This window comes from Delphinapterus leucas, chromosome 14, assembly GCF_059928025.1.
Source record: "Delphinapterus leucas isolate spDelLeu-1000000601 "Yukka" chromosome 14, BTC_Dleu_Yukka2, whole genome shotgun sequence".
NCBI classification, from domain to species: domain Eukaryota; kingdom Metazoa; phylum Chordata; class Mammalia; order Artiodactyla; family Monodontidae; genus Delphinapterus; species Delphinapterus leucas.
Window position 1 is genome coordinate 43,715,605 of NC_143142.1, and position 19,527 is coordinate 43,735,131.

The following is a 19,527-nucleotide window of genomic DNA, read 5'->3' on the forward strand; positions in this document are numbered from 1 at the left end:
AATATGTGTTATTTGGCAATGATCATGAGAAGCAGGCATAGAATTAGGGTTTTTAGATATTAACATTGCAAGTAACTGAAAACACTTCTTTTTGGGTCTATGATTTAAAATGTCTTAAAGGTGACACAATTCTGGGAGAGTTAGTAAGAAGTTAGTCAGCAGTTTTAACTCTGGTTCTGTCTTTTCTTATTAAATTCCACTGACTTGCAATGATCTATAATTGGTTCAGAAAATGATACCACGAATTGACCTGAAGGCATTTGGTTACGTTTAAATAAAATAAAATGCTGCTTCAGTATAAAGTGAAATTCTAGATTCCCAGGCAAAAATTTCAGAAAGCTCTGTGGCTGGTAGAATCTACAGAATCGTGCAATTATGTCTCTTTTTTTTTTTTTTAAATTAATTTATTTATTTATTTGCGGTATGCGGGCCTCTCAGCGGCCATGGCTCACGGGCCCAGCCGCTCCGCGGCACGTGGGATCTTCCTGGACCGGGGCACGAACCCATGTCCCCTGCATCGGCAGGCGGACTCTCAACCACTGCGCCACCAGGGAAGCCCCAATTACGTCTGTTTTATAGAGCGATGAAAATATTCATTTACCGTTTCATGAGTATCCAAAGAAAGCTTACTGGGTGCCTGATGCCATTTTTAGCTCTGAGAGTGTGAAAGAAGGAAACCAGCCTTTACCTGGTGCCCATCATCTGTCAGGAGTTACCTTAGGTGCCTCCTTATGTGATATCTCAGACGCTCCAAGCAAAATCCTGCCAAGAGAGTGCTGTTCTATCCCATTGATTCCCATAACTCAGAGAGGTTAATGATTTGCCCAAGATCATGAATTCAGTTAAACAGTGTGGAAGGAGCAAACAGAGACCACCAGAGCAAGCAAAATAACAACTAAAGAAAGCTGTATCTTCATATATAGAGAACAGACCTGTGGTTGTCAAGGGCGGGGCGGGGTGAGGGAGGGAAGGACTGGAAGTTTGAGATTAGCAGATGCAAACTATTACATATGAGACGGAAAAACAACAAGGTCCTACTGTATTAGCACAGGGAACTACTTCAATATCCTGTGATAAACCATAATGGAAAAGAATACGGAAAACAATATATATTTGTATACCTGAGTCACTTTGCTATACAGGAGAAATTAAACACAACATTGTAAATCAACTATACTTCAAAAAAAAGGCTGTACCTTGTTGCCTGGGGCAGTGAAGAAAGGGACAGAAGAGTTTGCTGAAGGGGGGAAAATGAGGGGCTTTAAGAGCCAGAAGGGAAGTTCAAGGTGGTTATGCTAATTAGGCAGTGGAATCCAGGACTCTGGTCTGCGCACAGCTGGTTAAAGCCTCACTGACTTTCAGTCAGAAAGGAGTCTTCACCTGGGTCCAACAACAGTCTGTCACGTGAGGGAGGGGGAGGGCTCTCAAAGTTCCTGGTCCTTTCTCAGCCTCCACCGGTGAGAACCAGGGATGGAACACAAGAGCCAGTTTGGCTGGTTGGTACAAGTGGAAAATGTTCCTTTTACAGTAGCAAAGGCAAGTAACTTTCAAATTCCCATATAGATAAGGTAAATATTTTTAATGTTTCAAGACTGAGTGAGAGAAACAAAAATACTAACATGAAAGTAAATGGACAAAATTTTCAAGGGAAAAAAAAAAGGTACCCGATACCTTTTACTTTTTCTTGCCTGTGGCAAAGGTAAGAAACCCTTCAGTCAGCCACAAAAAGGAATGGAAGATGGAAAAGGAGAACATTATTACCTCACCCTATATAGCTCCTGGCGTTAAAATAATTGAATAAAATAACGATAAGGATAAGGTGTCAACACATTACTATACAGCTGCTGACAGCTAAGTTGAATACACTTGCAAGCTTTATGTAAATTACATTACAACCTGATTTTCTTCCCCAGTGAGGTGTAGTTACGATGGTAGCTATTTACACAGGGAAATTGATGTGGAAAACGAGGTTGATTCTAGGGATTATGAAAGCCCCCAAAACAAAAGATTTGCTAACAGCTTTTCTGGTTTAAATCATAAGCCTAATAGAAATAAAGTAACTTGGAGACTTAATATATAGATGAAGGTCCCCCATTCTCTGTTTTCATCTCACTGGAGAGCCACTTTACCACTCCCCACAGTGGGAGGGAGGTGAGTCTCCATTAAACACGTTCATTGCTTCTGCTTCCGTGGTTTACCGTTCATGCTGCCCTGTCACAGCTTCTTTTAAAATTCTGTTTTCGAGAATGAGCACATTCTTTGGTGCAAAATTGTGGTTCTGCTTCCAAAACTGGCACTGTTGAAATTTTATCATAACTTATTTCCCATTGTAAAATTATGGCACGTTCTTTTGGAAACAAATGCAGCAAATACAATGCAATTCAATTTGATTCAACAAAGACTTTCTGAAGAGTCTCTTGGGCCAGAGACTTGGTTACTGACTTCATAGAGCTTTTAGTCTAGTGTCTTTTAAAAGGACACATTTAAAGCTAATATAAATTTAACATAATAGATAAAACTATTACAAAAATACGGAAAATGAAGGTGTAAGGAGCTGTGAAAGAGGTGCTGCTGAAAGAAATAAGGATATGGATACACAAAGCATTTCTAGCAGAGTAACAGGGGCTTCAGAAAGATGATATGCTCCTCTCAAAATGTGAGATTTTTTACCCTAATGTTTGTAATTTCCCATTCTTTCCATGTAATTCAGTTACAGCCTTATAAACATGGACATGTTTTCTTAACCCTTTCAAGCACTGTCTTGGGAGACAAAAAGTATAGCTTTCTGAATGCATCTTCAGTAACACATTCTCACCCCAAGCCCCAACTTCTCCTTACGTAAAACAAAAATGTCACCACTCTGAAAAGGTCAAAGTCATTCTGTCTTAGCGTGACCTATTATTCTATCTTGGAGGAAATCTAAAGATAGGTAATAAAGTAATGGCAGTATTTGGTTGGGAATATGGTGACGGCATCAAAATACTTCACTCGTTTATGTCACGTTGTTTTGGAATTTCCTAAAGAGATATAGTCTTTGTTTTAAGATAAATTTACAAATGAAATCAATACAGAAAAGGGAGTATAGTATTGTGATTTTAAAAAATGGATTCTGAAATCAGAGCATCTGGATTCAAATCCCGGCTCTACCCTATCTACCTGGGTGACCTTGGGCAGATTACATACATTTCCTGTGCTAACCTTCAGAGTATTCAACCTTTGGACAAAAGAGTGAATGAAGACTTCATTAATGGAAAGACGTCTATAGCAGGGATCAACTTTTCCTGTAAGACCTGATAGTAAATATTTCAGGCTTTTTGGGCCATCGAGTCTCTGTCAAAATACCTCAACTCTGCTGCTGCTGTGTGATAGTAGCTATAGGCAGTACGTAAGCTGTGGACATGGCGCAAGGCCACACAAAATGGAATTTTTATAAAGTTCCAATACAACTTTATAGAAATAGGCAACTGGTAGATTTGGCCAACTGGTAGAAGTCTGGCGTATACCACTTAGTATCCTAGCTTTTTTTTACATCCTGGTAACACATACTTGGCATACAAATCTTTATCTCTGTATTGCTGGGTAACTTTCCATTCCTCTAAAACTAAATGTAATAAACTTAAAATCAGTCAGGAAGAATAAACATTAAGATGAATTACATAAAATATTGTGTTAATTTACGTGAAGTGATCAGGATAGTAAATAAAAGAGTCACGTGCAAATCAAGTGCACATTAAAAATATTGAATGCCCAGTAGGGAATGGGTACCAACCAGTTCAGACCATATGTTGTCTGTAGCCTACCAGTGAGTCACCTGGCCATGAGGGTTTTTGAAAACAGCATGAAAAAAGGGATGGCAGTGTGCTAGCCCAAATTCCTGGTGAAACTTTCCTTTTGTGAAATCAGTGTCACTCTTTCAATAGCTAATATATACTGGAGTTTGCAGGTGGGTATAAATGCATGAACAACTTGGGAACATATTTACAAGAGTGTGCTTTGGCCAGCAATGAAAATGTTGAAAGTGGTCTCCACAGCTATGTCCAGAGTCAGCCATCTGTTAGCTTGTTTATAAAGCAGAATGATTTTGTAAAGCAGTTATTTCGAAGAATCAAATATACCAGTTTCATTCTCTGCTTGAGTCAGAGGGTCAGGCTTGGCTGCCCACACTGGGGCTAGTTCCTGAGATTGGTGGGTAATCTTTAGAGACCGTCTTGGCTCAAGCAGAGACCCCTGGTCTCAGGGAAGTGGCTGGTTTGGTCTCCAGGTGCTTTCTTGTACCTGTGTCTCATCCTTCTGTCTAGGTATCCAGCGTGGATTTTAGATTTTAGTACCTGTTGCCCAGATTGTATCTCAAGTCTTTTCATAACTTGGCTGCTCAAATTGCTTTTCCAAGATTCTATACTTGTCAGTGTCAAAATGTGCTCAATTTTGCAAGCCATGCTTAACGAATTAATTGGGTCTTACCCTTTGCCTGTTCTAAAGCCAGATTACCAGTGGTCATCTAATAAACTCAGGCTAAGCGCCCAGCCTCACTGTTTCTACAGAGTAACACCTGCCTGCCATAGACAAGCAAGAGTAAATAAAACGCCTTTCATGTGACCTCCATCCCGGTGCATAAGAGCTGGGCCTCTCAAGTCACATGGACCTGGGTTTGAAAACTGGACTAATGGCAATATCTACTACACAGGGTTGTTGGGATTATAAAAGATTATAAAAGACACGTGAACTGAGAGCAGAGCCCAGGGCCTGACACAGGACAAGTATGTAATGAAACACTGGCATTTATGAATCTGGTCATCATTTCCTGAAGCCATCACAGATTTCAAAAAATGAAAGTGAAGTTATCAGGCTGTAATGGTTCAATTAACCCTGTAGAAAGGCTTGCAAACTAAGAGATTCTGGAAGAGGGCCCAATGCACAAACATTCTATGAGTGCCTGCGAGGTGCCAACTGTCCTAGATGCTGGAAGGAAAAAATGAATGTGACAAGTCCCTGCTCTCAGAGCCTTTAAGGTCAGGACCAGGGCTGCACACAAGATCTCAAAATAGAGGCAGACATGGGATACGCTCTGGGAGCACGTAGCAGAGACACTTGATTCAGCCTGCGACCCTGAGAGATGTCCTGAGATGGAATCTTGGGGGCTGAATAGAGTCAGGTGGGGCAAGACTGTGGACTAAGCCATAAAAGTGTGAAATAGCGTGAGAAGTTCAATTCTACTGCAGTTTAAAATGCAAGGTGGAGGATCAATGGGAGGTAAAACTGAGTCATCAACCCGCAGAGTCCCCCTTCCTCAAAGCCAAACCCTGAGTCACAGGAACTGTGGGTTCTTTCCCCATCTCAGGCACTTCAACTCTGTTAAATGTGCTTTCTGAGTCATGGAGATGCTGGGGATCTGATCTACTGAAATACTGAGACTAATTTCTAGAAATCGCATGAGACATTAATTTCATTGAAAAAAAATGCCAGTTGACACTCATACAGCAATCACATCTGGATCTTTTGGGCTTTGGAATCCCTGCCCACTAAAAAGAGCTCCTGGCATGACTCCTTTTATCCTTAAATATGTGATTCCTTTCACGTGCAAGTGCTGGGCCTCGATCAAGAAGACTTTAGTATCCCCGAGGTGCAGGGGCAGTGCTCCCCAGGTGGGGGACAGCTGCTCTCCCTGGATTTAGGTGAGCCTGACACACAGTGTCCCATTTTCCTGCTGGACCTCCTGTGTCTCCTCCGTGTCCAGGGACCCACTTCTTTCTGACACATCTGGATGGGTCAGATTGATGCTCTTGATCTAGCTGTGGGTAGTTACTGTGAGAAAGCATGTTCTCACAGAACCTCAGAAAGATTCTCTAAACTCAGGTACCTAACCAGGGTGGCTAGAGCCTTCCAGCTGGTCACCAAACCCATTTATTCTTCTCTCAAGGCAGGAGTGGGAGTGATGTGTCTCATTTCCAGGCCTGGCCCATGAAAATCTCCCACAAATCATCCTTCCTGCCCTTCTGTCACCCAGTGACACATGTATGTATGGCTAGGGTGACCTTGGAAGCCACATGTGGAAGATGGGGGAGTCACTGGCACTCTGAGTGACCACGTGGAATGGCACAAACTTTCTGTCTCCATTCCAAACTCCCATGACTCGAAACCCAATTACGGCCAAGTAAGCAAGAAATAAACTTCAATGAGGCTTAGGTCACTGAAGTCTTAGAGCTTGTTAGAGCAGCTAGCCTATTTTAACTAAGAGATCTGCCTAAATATATTTGTGGCTAATCCTCTTTCTTTCTTTCTCTTTTTCAAAAACCAGTACTACAGGAAACTATCCCATGGTTTCAGAGCACTGTAGTACCTTCTTCCCATAGGAATTTGGTTTTGTTCATCCAAAGCATAATAATTATTATATAATTGAATCAGAGTCTGCAAAAAGGGGTATCTACAAAGGATACGCTGACAACATAAATCCATAAAGCTGGCCTGGTATGGAAAAAAGGAAACCAACAATTACTGGAACGCGCTTGCTGCTTAAAGAAGACGTCTCTGTTTAGTTTCCAACAATCACTGCCATGTCAGAATGCAGGCCATCTTTCCATTTTTTGAGAGGACAGGAAGAGCCAGAATTCTTTTATGTGAATTTTTGTCGGTTTTTAAACTCTGCCAGCTGAATTAAACACAGCTGTGGGCTTTTCATGAACAGACCCCCTGTGTCTGAACTGTGACTTTCAAGTGATCCAGAATCCAGCTTTCTGACATGGCCCCAAACCATCAGGGCTGGTAGCAGGTACCTTCTCAGAGAGCTCAGAACCATCTCTAGTGCAAAAGAAACGAGCCCAGAGCATGTCTCAAAGACTTCAGGAACCAAATTTGGGCATTCCGAGAGTCCCCATCGGCCTGGAATGTGAAGCCTGCTGAGCCCAAGAGGTGCTGGGCCTTGGGGCAAGAGACTGAGAGCAAACAGCTTATTAGCCAATTGTGAGGCTATGCTCAACAGCAGCAGTAGGTATGGGAATTCAGAGTGGTACCCAGTGGATAACAAGGGCTGAGAATCCAAGAGTGACCCAGAGAGTGGCGTCTTCATGCAGCTATTCACACTTTCCGTCCGGATCAGCTCTGACCAGCGTCAGCGTTAATCTCAAATGAGTTGACTCTACTTGTGCAGATGACAAGCCTGCTCCCTTACTGCTACCCTTGTTCCCCTGAACCACCAGCTGTGGTCCTAAGGCTCCCAGCATCCACTGACTGTCACTGGAGAAACTTCCGAACGTGCGTAGCAGCACCTTCTTCCATAGACCCAGAGCCCCCAAACAGCCCAAGGCCTCGGGAACGGAAAATCTTCCCAAGTTAAATTTTAAGAGCAGAGAAAACTACTGTAGTAGTTTTCATTCACCCGGAGCCTACTTCAAGAAGGGGACGGCCTTCTTCCGATAAATTCAGATGACATTGTGAAAGGCACTGTTTTCGTTGCCAGGCTGAGCTTCAGCTTTGCCAAGGAAGGTACCATCTTCTTTGGGCTCAGGCCTACTGGGATTTAATCCCCACCTTCACTACTTTCTCACAGTGGGGACCTTCTTTGCTGGACTGGGGGAGGGTCAAATGAAATTACGGATATAAAGCACTTAGTACAGGTATTCAGTACCGTGCCTGATACGTAGGTTACCACACACACCCCGCCCCCCCAACAATAGCTTCTGCTGTTATTATGGAGAATGAAGCTGTATCATGTCAAGAGATTTAGGCAGAGGTTGTTTAAAGACAGCACTAGTGAGTATTACAAACATGATACACATTCAGTATGTGTCTGTTTAATGTAACAGTAATCGTAATTAAGTCTAAGATTTAGAGAGCAGGAAGCTAACAGTTTCTGTTTCCCATCCTGGGGCTAAAAGGGGATGGGTTCCAGGAGAAGTGAACTATCAGGCGGTTCCATTGTACATTCACCCGTATTTTATTAGTGATTCTGATATGGAAGGAACCAGATACAAAGATCGTGAGAAGGGATCCAGTGTCTGCAAGCAGCTCCACTGACCAAAAGGGCACTGAAGGACATTTACTAATGAGGATAATTAAACATGACTTGATAAACACCCAAAGCCCCCCTGGATCACGGCAGTGAAGCAGATAAAGAAGGGACCTCACCCTCTGAAAAGAGACTGGGCATTATACTGAGCCTGTCCAACTGCCAACAGCACTGTGAGGAAATAATGGTTGTGTTCAGAACACATCTAATGCCAGTTTCAGAAACGGGCCCAACCTAGTCACATGACAATGGAAACCAGAGCAGAATATCCACACGCACCGAGAAAAGTCTACTGTCCACAAGACAAGAGAAAAGATATGGAGGTGTTTTTTTGGTCTGTTTGTTTTGTTTTTCTTTCCTTAGGCTCTATATTTTTAGCTATTTTGTTAAAGAAACTAGCAACCTGTGTTTTGGCACAGAACTTAAACAGAGATGCTAATCAACAGCAGGGAAGATAAAGGCTCCCTTGTAAAGGACCGTTTTGCTTTGTTTTCTTTCTAATCAGTTAGCTCCTTAAGGATACTTCCTCTGGGCGGGAAGAATAAGAATTTTGGCTAAGCCAGCTTTAGGCTAGGCATCATAGCCTCCTGGCGACAGCTGCTGCAGACCTGCCTTTGCCTGTAGCCACAAGCCTCCACCAACTAGCTAAACTGACCTCTGAGGTCTACCCATCTTTGAAAGCTGATGATTCTGAAAGACTGTCTGGCGGAGACGTCCGGCAGACCACAGCCTGATCATGACAAGCTGTCTGCTTCCTATGGCACAGTCTCCAACCACATCTGGAGGTCACACCCATGCTCTGTAAAATACCTGCTACGTGTAATAAAAATCGACCAAAACTTGCCTAGAATGTAACATGGCACCAGTTCCATTTCCGAGGCTCACTCTTGTAAAAACATAATGTCTTCAAGAAAAAAAAACAATCAAAAATATGAGCCAAAGTCTGTTGCCAAAAAGGCTTAATGCATGCTTCAAAGAAATAGAATTTCTAACAGGGAGCCACATGTGAATTATGGCCAATAGTATACAGTATACTTCACAAAACTGAACTTCTCAGGAACCGGCTATGACTTTAAGATTAAAAAGCAATGGCATCTTGTTTAGAACATGGAGAAGCATTTGGCATAAATTCACTTAGAAAGTAAGAGTAATAAATAAAGTGTTTCTTTTTCTTAAGGAAAAACAGTAAATGATAAAGTCCATCCAAAACTTTAAAATAGAAATCTTGATGAATTCTATTGGAGAAAATATCCGAACAGATAGGGAGATATATTAGAAAGCTCTAGTAATGAAAACAGCATGGTATTGGCCTAAGAATAGACAAATAGGACAACTAGTACAGCACAGAGCATCTGGAAGCCACCCCACAGGTCCACACATATATAACCACCTGCTTTATGACAAACGAACCCCTTCAATGCAGTGGAGATGGGTTATCGTTTTAGTAAACAGTGCTGGATAGCCAGCTAGGAAGAAAACAGAAGAGACCCCTGATCTATATCTTTTTTTTTTTATTGGAGTATAATTGCTTTATAATGCTGTGTTAGTTTCTGCTGTACAATGAAGTGAATCAGCTATATGTATATCTATATCCCCTCCCTCTTGGACCTCCCTCCACCCCCATCCTACCCAACTAGGTCATCACAGAGCACCGAGCTGAGCTCCCTGTGCTATACAGCAGGTTCCCACTAGCTAGCTATTTCACACATGGTAGTGTATTTATGTCAAACCTAATCTCCCAATTTGTCCCACCCCCCTTCCCCCTCTGTGTCCATATGTCCGTTCTCTACGTCTGCTTCTCTATTCCTGCCCTGCAAATAGGTTCATCCGTACCATTTTTCTAGATTTCCACAAATATGCGTTAATATATGATATTTGTTTTTCTCTTTCTGGCTTACTTATACTACATGAATAATCCATTACAGATGGATCACAGACTTAATATAATAGGTAAAACCATAAAGCTTCAAGAAGGCAAGATTTTTTTGGGGGGGGCATTCATTAACTCAGGGAGACAAAGTTTCCTTAAATAGGTATAAATGTACTAACCATAATGGAAAAATCTGATAAATTAGACTTCATTAAAATTAAAAACTTCTTTTCATCATAAGGTACCACTAAGAGAATAAAAAAGCAAGCTACAGAATAGAAGATATTTATAATACATTTATCCGACAAAGAACTGATATCCATAGTATAGAAGGCCCTCCTACAAATCAATAAGAAAAAGACAAACAACCCAATAGAAAAGTAAACAAATAAGCTGAACAGACACTTCACAGAGAAGGTATCAAAATGGCAAGTAAGTCAGTAGGAACATCCCAATTAAATCATAATGAGGCACATACCACCAGAGTGGCTAAAATTTTGAAAGACTGAGAAAACCCAAGGGCTAGTGAGGATGTAGGGCAATTGGAAGTCTCATATGCCGCTGTGGCCGGGGGAGTTCAATCACTTCGGAAAACTGGCAGGATTGTACTGAGGGCTGCACCTATATGCATATTCTAGGACCTAGAAATTCAATCCCTGAGCACATACCAGCACAAATGCGCCAAAACACAGGCATAAGAACATTCATAGCAGTTTTATTCATAATAACTCAGCTGGATCAACTCAAATGCCAAGTGTAGTAGGATGGATAAATAAAATGTGGTCAATTCTCACAACACAACAGTATTTGGCAATGACAAGAAATGAACTACTTCTAAATGTAGCATGGATGAATCTTACAGATAAAATATCGAGTAAAGGAAGCCAGGCAGGAAAAGTACCTACTGTATGACATCCATTTTTATAATAAAATCCAAAACCAGGTAATGCCCATCTATGGTGATGGAAATAAAAAATACTAGTTACTTTTGACACAGGGCATACTGCCTGACAGGGGGGTACACAGTGAGCTTCTGGGGTAATGGAAACATGCTTTGTTGACATGAGTGATGATTATGCTCTGAAACAGGGAGGAAGCCTTCTGCTTCTGGTTGGGATAGAGAAAAGCATGAGATTATCATTGACACTCTAATGCTAAGAACAAGCCAGCTATGTTACTAAATCACAGATTTCTGAGAACATAAGATAGCTAAACACATAATGAGATCTAACTGAATGAAAATAAAGAAACCAGCAAGCCCTTTCTAGGAGAAAGAAGACCCATAACTGTTCTTATCCCCGGAGGAAGAGTGAGAAGAGTCATTCAATGGTAAAAGGACAGATCACCCTGACTCTGAAGGAAACTTTAGTGGCCATGGGTGGATATAGGCTTGATGGAGTCACATCCTTGGGGAGCCTGTACCTACCACCAGCTCCTTCCCATAGGCCTTTACCTAGCGCACAAACTGGGGGTCCACCAAAGGGTGGGTGCAGGGCCACAGATCTGTCATACTAAGGAGGGAGTTTGGATTCGATAATTTCCAAAGAGCAGATGGGGTGTGCATCCAGAGACCGGACTCTCATGAGGAGGCCGCCGCAGGTCAGTGATGTTTCTGACCTAAGTGAAGGCAGTGGCCTGGATGATGGTGAAAGTGAATGGATCTCATGAACCACTTTAGAGGCAGAGCAGACAGAACCTTCGGTGTAGGCTTCCTATGCTGCATATTTTATTCCGCTATTATGAGGTACAAGTTAGAGTGAATAAAAAACCCGTTATCTAATTTTGTCACAATTTTCTATAATGAGAACTGCAAATGGGAATCGTAAGAGGATCAGAGAATGGGTGGAGGCTCTTGATCTAGACTAAACTGCCATCAAAGAACCAAGAGGCAACAGGAAGACGCCACAGGAAGACCAGCACTATTTCAATAAAGAAATGAGCCACTGAGGTCAATCCAGAGCAAGTTCCAGAAGAGTCTTTGGACTATCAAGAAAGTGGGTAGGAAGCGACACATTCGTGCCCAAGAGTTGATCTGGGAGCAGAGAAAATTTCCCGGGTCAGGTAAAGAAGAGGTTGAAGATTGATAACAATTTTAATAAATCTTGCAATAGGTAAGTTTTACCATTTGATCTCAAGCATCAATCTAGGTGGACACAGTCAGTAATGGAAGTTAAGTCTTTCCTAAAATAACTACAACAATAAAATTTCATTAAATAATTTCTTAAAGGAATTGGAAGGGAAGAGAAAAAGCCAGATCAGCTGACATCAAGTACCCTGGTCCAGACCCTCGGATGCTGTGAAATATCTTGGTTCTTGATTCTATGCAGCATCCAGTCATGACTGATGTCCTTCTAGTTGTTACTATTTTTACCAAAGCTTCACTGAGTCGGGCTTAGGTTTATGCCTAGAAAATTATGCACAATGACATGAAAAATAAAATGCTGAAAGAAGATTTATGAGATAATGTGATCAGTATAATGTTTGCTGTTCTTGAACATAGCTCAGGAAAGTGAAAGGACAGATTAATGAGGGATTAAGCCAAACATGAATTTTAATATCCAAAGACATTTATAAGCAAGAAACCCTGGGGTATATTTATAGAGCCACTTTAATTAGTCAGTATTCAAAACAGCTTTACACATGAGTCAAGTTTTCAACAGATTTAAAATACACATCTCTTCTAAATGAGAGAATTGAGGTATTGTAAACCAAGCATGGAATCAGGAATCAGAAGATTCGGGCTTGAGTTCTGACTCTGCCAGTTACAGACTTGGAGAGCAAATCACAAAACCTGTTCAAATGGAAAATGGAAAACTCTGATGGACTGCCACAAAGATGAAACACAACAATGGGTGCGAATGTGCTTTGTAAAACAAAAAGCGATATATTATATCCTCAAAGGAGTAAAGAAGAGAAAGAGAACATATGTTCAGAAATTTGCTTGAATTAATTTTTCAAGTTAACAGTCCCATCACTAATGTCTACGTATATACTCTGCAGACAGAGTATTTTGAATTTACTGATAATGATCCCAGACCCAAGGATTCTGGGTTCTTTACCTGACTACTACCCCCAACACTTGCATTAGTATATGGAAGTGAGAGCTATCCAATGTATCTAAGAAATACCTCTCACAGTGATTGCTCATGGATTATACTCATACCTTCCAGATAATTTCAAAAGGAGCTGTATATTGATAACTATATAGTTAGTTTAGGCTGTATCATCAGACAGACCTGGATTCAAATCCTACTTCTATCACTTCCTAGTTGTATGAATTTATAGACTCCAACAATCCCTATCTGTTTGCTAACACAAAAGTGGACATAGTCACAATACAGTACACAGCTTTCAAAGATTTAAGAGGTAACAGCATTTAATGTGCTTAGCAGAATGCCTGGTATGTAGTACAGACCTTGAAAGTGTTAGTTACAATGATATCTACAATGTTGCTTCCCAACAGATAAAGTTCTTCATTTTCCACCTATTGGTCATTCCCATCCTCGAACAGGGATGCAGCTCCTTATGTACATACAGAAGCGCATGTTATTCTATAACCAGTCAGGAGCTCAACATTTATTAAACAACTACTATAAGCCAGGCACCATGACAGACGTCACGGGTACAGAGGTGAGCTAGATATTGTCTCTTACATTCTCAAGAATGTAAGATTCTTGGGAATTCCCTAGCGGTCCAGTGGTCAGGACTCAGCACTTTCCCTGCCAGGGCCCGGGTTCAATCCTTGGTTGGGGAACTAAGATCCCACAAGCCATGTGCGGAGTGGCCAAAAAGAAAAAAAAAGTAAGATTCTTGAGGGCAGATCCTTGTTGGCTCTGCCCACCTCTGTTTCCCCAATGATTAAAATAGTGCCTGATTATTGAATGTGCTTGGTAAGTGTTTATGAAATGAATAGCTTGTGCTTTTTCTGCCATACTGATAAAAATCCAAATTCCAACATCGAAACTATTTTTACTTTTAGTTTGGATATGCAATGAAGAAAAACTGTAAAGAAAAACATTTTTATCAGTACGGATATAATTAGTATTAGGTGTAAATCCTGGGCTCCTTGAATCAATGTTAATGATCTTCTCACAAAATAAATACAATGACATTTGGCACTTTGGAAAAAAAAAAAATCAATAAGCAGCACAGGTTGGAAAGAATTCACCAAGTGTCTGAGAATGTGATAAAGGAAAAGAAACTCGATCCCATTCTTTTACTCTATGTATTAACATTTTCCCCACCACTTTAATTTTTTGTTGCTGTTGTTTGTTTTTTTGTTTTGTGGTATGCGGGCTTCTCACTGTTGTGGCCTCTCCCGTTGCGGAGCACAGGCTCCGGACGCGCAGGCTCAGCAGCCATGGCTCACGGGCCCAGCTGCTCTGCGGCATGTGGGATCTTCCCGGACCGGGGCACGAACCCGCATCCCCTGCATCGGCAGGCGGACTCTCAACCACTGCGCCACCAGGGAAGCCCACCACTTTAATTTTAAGATGATAAAATTTCACTTAGAGATTTAAAGATTTAAAACATTGCTCACCTGGTCTTCTTCTCCTCCACCTTCTTCATCGTATTTTAAAATATTATCTCTTACATCGTCTTCTGGATCAATTAAAAGTTGCTTGGCTTGGCGTTCCTTATCCCGACGTTTCATCCATACTACAAACATCAGAACGAGGACTAGGCAGAAAGAGAGTAAAGACGTACAGTGTTGTAATTTTAAAAACTCGACCTGTCTAATCACAGTCTTCAACATTAAAAATTTATACTTATATGGCTGGAAAACTTGTAATGTGTCTTCTACTCTGTTACCTATTTCTGGCCTCACATGACCAGAGACAAGACAAAGCAGAGGCCCTGAGTGCTAGGTTTAGAGTGTGAGGATCCGGGTTCTGCAAACTGGTGCCCTGTGAACTCACTGAGTGGACGTCTGTCCTCAGTTTTACCATCTACAAATGGGGACAAAAACTATTTCTGTCTTTTACTTTGTCTTGCCAGAGGATAGGATACGCTTAATATAATGGCTTGTAAATTTTAGAACAGCAAACAACAGTAAGTGAAATAGTCACTTGTTATTTAATTGCTGTTTCATTCCAGTTGATCCGTCATTCTACTCCCCAAATCAGAGAGAAGGGCACTTGTCAAGGACAGGACGTGCTTGCCAAGATGCCTTTGGTAGTACATTAGACCTGGATCAGCGACTTGATCATGAGGATTTCTGACTCCCAAGGGCCTGGGTCCTTCTACTGCACTATTGTACTTTTCTGTTTCCTATTCCACTGCATGTTTCAGGTAAGAAGGCCAGGGGATTAGTTTGAGCACTGAAATAACATTAGGCGTTCATGCTTTACATTTCTGTGCCAGGATTAGAATCATAAATTTTCCAGTGCGTTGATGCTAAAATCAGCATTGATTCATTTTCCTTCAAAATGGCTTGAGTCACTTCTTCATGCCACAATCCATCAGCTCTCAGTCTTTCTTGATAAGGTTGGTGTATATGCCCCATGGTAGTTGAAACTGAAACATATCCTTAAGTGTACATCTAGTGCACATTCCTTCTAAAATCTGGGGCTATCAGTTTCCATCCTGAAGCAAAAGATTTAATGACTCTATTTGAGCACATTTTTATTATTGGCCATAAAAGTAAATATCCTCCTTTTAAAGCCAGATACATGATCTCATTTGCCATTGTTCCAGGGCTAAATCTAGCAAGTGGATTATTAGTACAGCATGTAGGTTTCAAATTATAGTCAGAGTAGTCTCCACATAGGAAGTAAAAAATGCTTAGCCCTCTACAGTAATTGCTTAGAAAAAAAAGGGACAGCATTCTAAATTACTAGAACACTTGCAAATGGAGAAAACATAAAAGAAATGGCCAACATTTTCAAGAAAGTGATTGGTGCATAGCATGACCGCACAGTAAACTAAGTCCTGCTGCTATTCAACAATACAACACAGGGTCCAGGCAATTTATTCTTTTAACCTGCATGCTTACAAGTGGCTCCTAAAGTACTTCCCAGTGGTTAATTCCTTGCATTCCACTGAACCAAAGACTGCAAAGTATTTTAAAAAGGAGCAATTCCTTAATCTAGACTTGCTCTAAAGACAGACAGTTTATTGAGCTGTGCAATCATTTCTATTATCCAATGTGCTGTATGAAGTACAATCTCTCACTATTTTATGCAGCCCGTCAAAAACAAATACCTTGATCCTTGCATGGCTGGAGCAGGTTGCTGACTGCACTTTATATGGAGGAAAGCAATACACTTATTTTCCTAAATCACCAGCTACGTGCCATGAATTCAGGCTCGAATCCTAAGAGAAGGGCTCCAACTGAGCACTGTCTAATATTTTTCTATGAAAAGAGTTTGCTACAGCTCCCCAAGCGATCAGCATCAGAAAACTGCAACAGGGCACGAAAGAGGTAGGCTGGCTGGGTTTGCTGCAAACACGTAAGTGCCTGCAAGGATGCTCAGGGCTTCTCTCATTCTGAAGTGGGCGTGGCTGCAAGAAAATGCTCAGAGGTGGAAGAGAGTTGTTAGGTTACGATGAAAGGTGACAATAAAAAGTTACTTTGCTAAACATCCTAGAAGCAACAAGAATTACACCTAAGAGACGAGGAAAGTACTCACTGAGCAGGATGATGATGCAAAGCAGGATTGCAATGATGGCGCCCGTGCCCAGCCCTGCGCCCACAATTCTATCCACATCTGTGCAGTCCCCGTTGGAGTCACACTGGCAAACCTTCACGCGAAGGATGGAAATATTTGACTTGGGAGGATTACCCGAATCTGTGATTATGATTGGAACTTCATATATCCCGGCTTCAAGAAATTTTATCTTTAAATTGAGCTGAGCAAAATCACCTATACAAAAAAGGGAAAAATACAGTCTGACAGTTCATACATTATACGATTCAAAAACACATGGCATTTTCCAGAACGTATTACTCCCGAATGGTACATATAAAGCAGTTTTCAACTATCCTGCACTGTCAAGTTTTTTTGGGTTTTTTTTTGTCTTTAAGGGCTTCTAATATCTTATTTAAACTTTAAGTAGCTTTTAAAATACATTTAAGAGGAAGATAATAAAGCACTTAAAATTAACTTTTCATGCCAGGTCAAAGCCTCTCAACTGCACATATATTCAAATAATGAACCTGTTCTCACCATTAAGCCGAGTGATGGTCCAATTTCTCTTAATAGTCACTGGAGACAAAGGAAGATCAAAAGCAAATGGTCCAGCGTTTGGATCAATGTCATAGTCAAGTGCCGTGATGTTAATTGAATTGGGGTCCGGAGTTTCGCAAGTCTCTGCCTCTTGAGGTAGCACTTGAGGGGCATTGTCATTAATATCAAGTAAATAGATCTGCAGCGTTCCTGTTCCACTCATAGGAGGGATTCCTTAAAAGGGAGAAAAAAACCACAAACCGACGCTGAACAATTCTTTCCCTTGAGACTCACTTACGATGAAACTCTAAGTTTCCAGCCTGCTTGCCCCTATCACTGCGTAACCTTGGAAGAATGTAGTTGCCACAGCATCTCGGCAGACTGTTTTCGGTACAAGGCCACTTCATGCCTCTTTTGCAGGATGACCCTGTGCTGCCCCCGCTGGGGCTGCTGGCGCTGAGGGGCGGTAACAAGGCGCATGCGCACGCCCCTGGCCCGGCCAAGCGTGATCCGGCGCCCTCGCCGTCCTTACTCTGGGCCCCGTGCACATCGCGCTCCTCTAGGCACCGGGGATTGTAAGAGAAGCAGAACCCCGGGCTCATGATCTCATGGGCCCTACTCTTTGAGGGAGAACCAAGCCGTGTGCACAAAAGAACCCAAGAATGCTTTTCAAGCTCAGACACTGCTCTGAAATATCGAAACAGTCTACAGACAAGTGATATGGACCCACAGACCTCATCTTGGGGAGGAGCCCATGGAGAAGAGACATGTTATTTACTGATCAACCAACTACTTCCTTGAGAAAGTATTAGGTTGCTCCCTATACGTTATTTCATTGTCATCCTACGAAGTAGGTTTAAACAGATAGGCACCGAAGTTTCTGTAAACTGGTCACGGTCGCACCCTCTTAGAAGTGGTAGGGTTGCTAGTAAAGACTGGTCTGCCTGACCCCAAATCCATTCTCATTCCACTATAAAATGTGGTCTCTGTACTTGTCACTTGTGAAAATTTAGACTGGTGATTTGGACTCTGCTGTGTTATAAATATTTATAAATAAATATATAACAAATATATAAAATGTAATGAGAACATTATTATATAAACATTATATCAAATATATAAGACAATTACATTTAATTATATAATTTATATATATTATATAAATCTAATATAATAGAAATATAGGAATTTTCTAAATAAGGCTGAATATTGAAACCCAGAGGTTTAAGTGACCTGCCCAAGGTCATGAAACTAGGAAGGTGCACACATACACTCCTCAGGAGGGGACAAGGAGAAATCTCCACGGACCTCTCTAAGGAGTACGGGTGGCTCTGAGAGCAGGGAGTTTAAGGTGGAGCAGTAGGATGGCTGTTCACCATATGCTAATAGCACCAGAACCACTATGATTCTTTGTAGTTTGAGTTAGCTTCACATTTATTATCACATTTAATATTATTTGACTGCCATAACAACTTCACAGAATAGCAAGCAGCAAAAACAACAATTAATAATGAAACAAAGGCACAGAGATTATAACAGCTTGTCCAATTATTAAGGAGCAGAACTGGGGCTCTAAATCCAGTCTTGTGATTTAAAGTCAAGTGCATTTGCAAAGCATCACGGCTACACAGATTTAACTGCTCACTTCTCTCTTGTATCAAACACTCTTTCAAGTAGAAAACAATCCACCTTGGTGAATGAAAAATCTGGTTGTAACTCACAACCAACATATACACATATAATTTTATAGCTCTTTAAATCTCAACATAATGGTGCAAGATATATTACTTTAAGTTTCACTGTGGAGAAAGCTACCACTTACATATGGCGAGACAAGATACAACACACACGAATGCTGTGCTTTGATGTGAAATGGCAGAAGAGGTTCCTGCCAAGTTTCAATTCTAAATATTTGAACAGTAGGTCTCATATTAGAAAGTATAAGAAATATTGCTTTGGCCCTGTCACCTTGTAGATTTCTGACAGATAATGATCTCATTGAATCTTATTATACAGGATTTGGAAAGGTTCTTTGAAACTGTTCTCATCAAAAATGTTGATATGCAACGTTTTTCAAACTGCATATCTCAGCCACCAAATAGAAAAGCCTACTATTTTTATTAGATGCTAGCATTCATAGTCCAACATTAAAATGATTTTAGAAGATGGTCATGATTCAGTTTTAAAACTATTAACACACATAGAAATGTTTATTTGAGTGTTTAGTTTGTGCCAGGCACTGTTTTAAAACCTTTACATGTATAAGCCTTGTTATCTTCCCCTGTACGCTATGAGTTATATACTGCTACCATTATCCCTATTTAACAGAAAAAGGAAATGGACAGATTTAAAACCTTGTTGCCAGTCCTGCAGTTAGAAAATGATAGAACTGGAGTCTGGACCCTGGGGGTCAGGTGGAACTTCAAAGCTTCACTCTTAAACCATGTCATATTGAGAGCTGAAACAAGTCCGACTCCAGTTTAACG

At 41.1% G+C, this 19,527-nt stretch overlaps 1 protein-coding gene across 1 annotated transcript in view; it reads right to left on the reverse strand.

The window, feature by feature from the left end:
• Positions 1-19,527, reverse strand: part of CDH2 (cadherin 2) — an 80,427-nt gene that overhangs the window by 17,053 nt on the left and 43,847 nt on the right. Inside the window, exons 11-13 of the mRNA XM_022586890.2 lie at positions 17,042-17,275; positions 16,505-16,738; positions 14,413-14,552 (exon numbers count right to left, since the gene is read on the reverse strand). Of these exons, the coding sequence (XP_022442598.1) occupies positions 14,413-14,552; positions 16,505-16,738; positions 17,042-17,275 (608 nt within the window). The remainder of the gene's footprint in view (positions 1-14,412; positions 14,553-16,504; positions 16,739-17,041; positions 17,276-19,527) is intronic.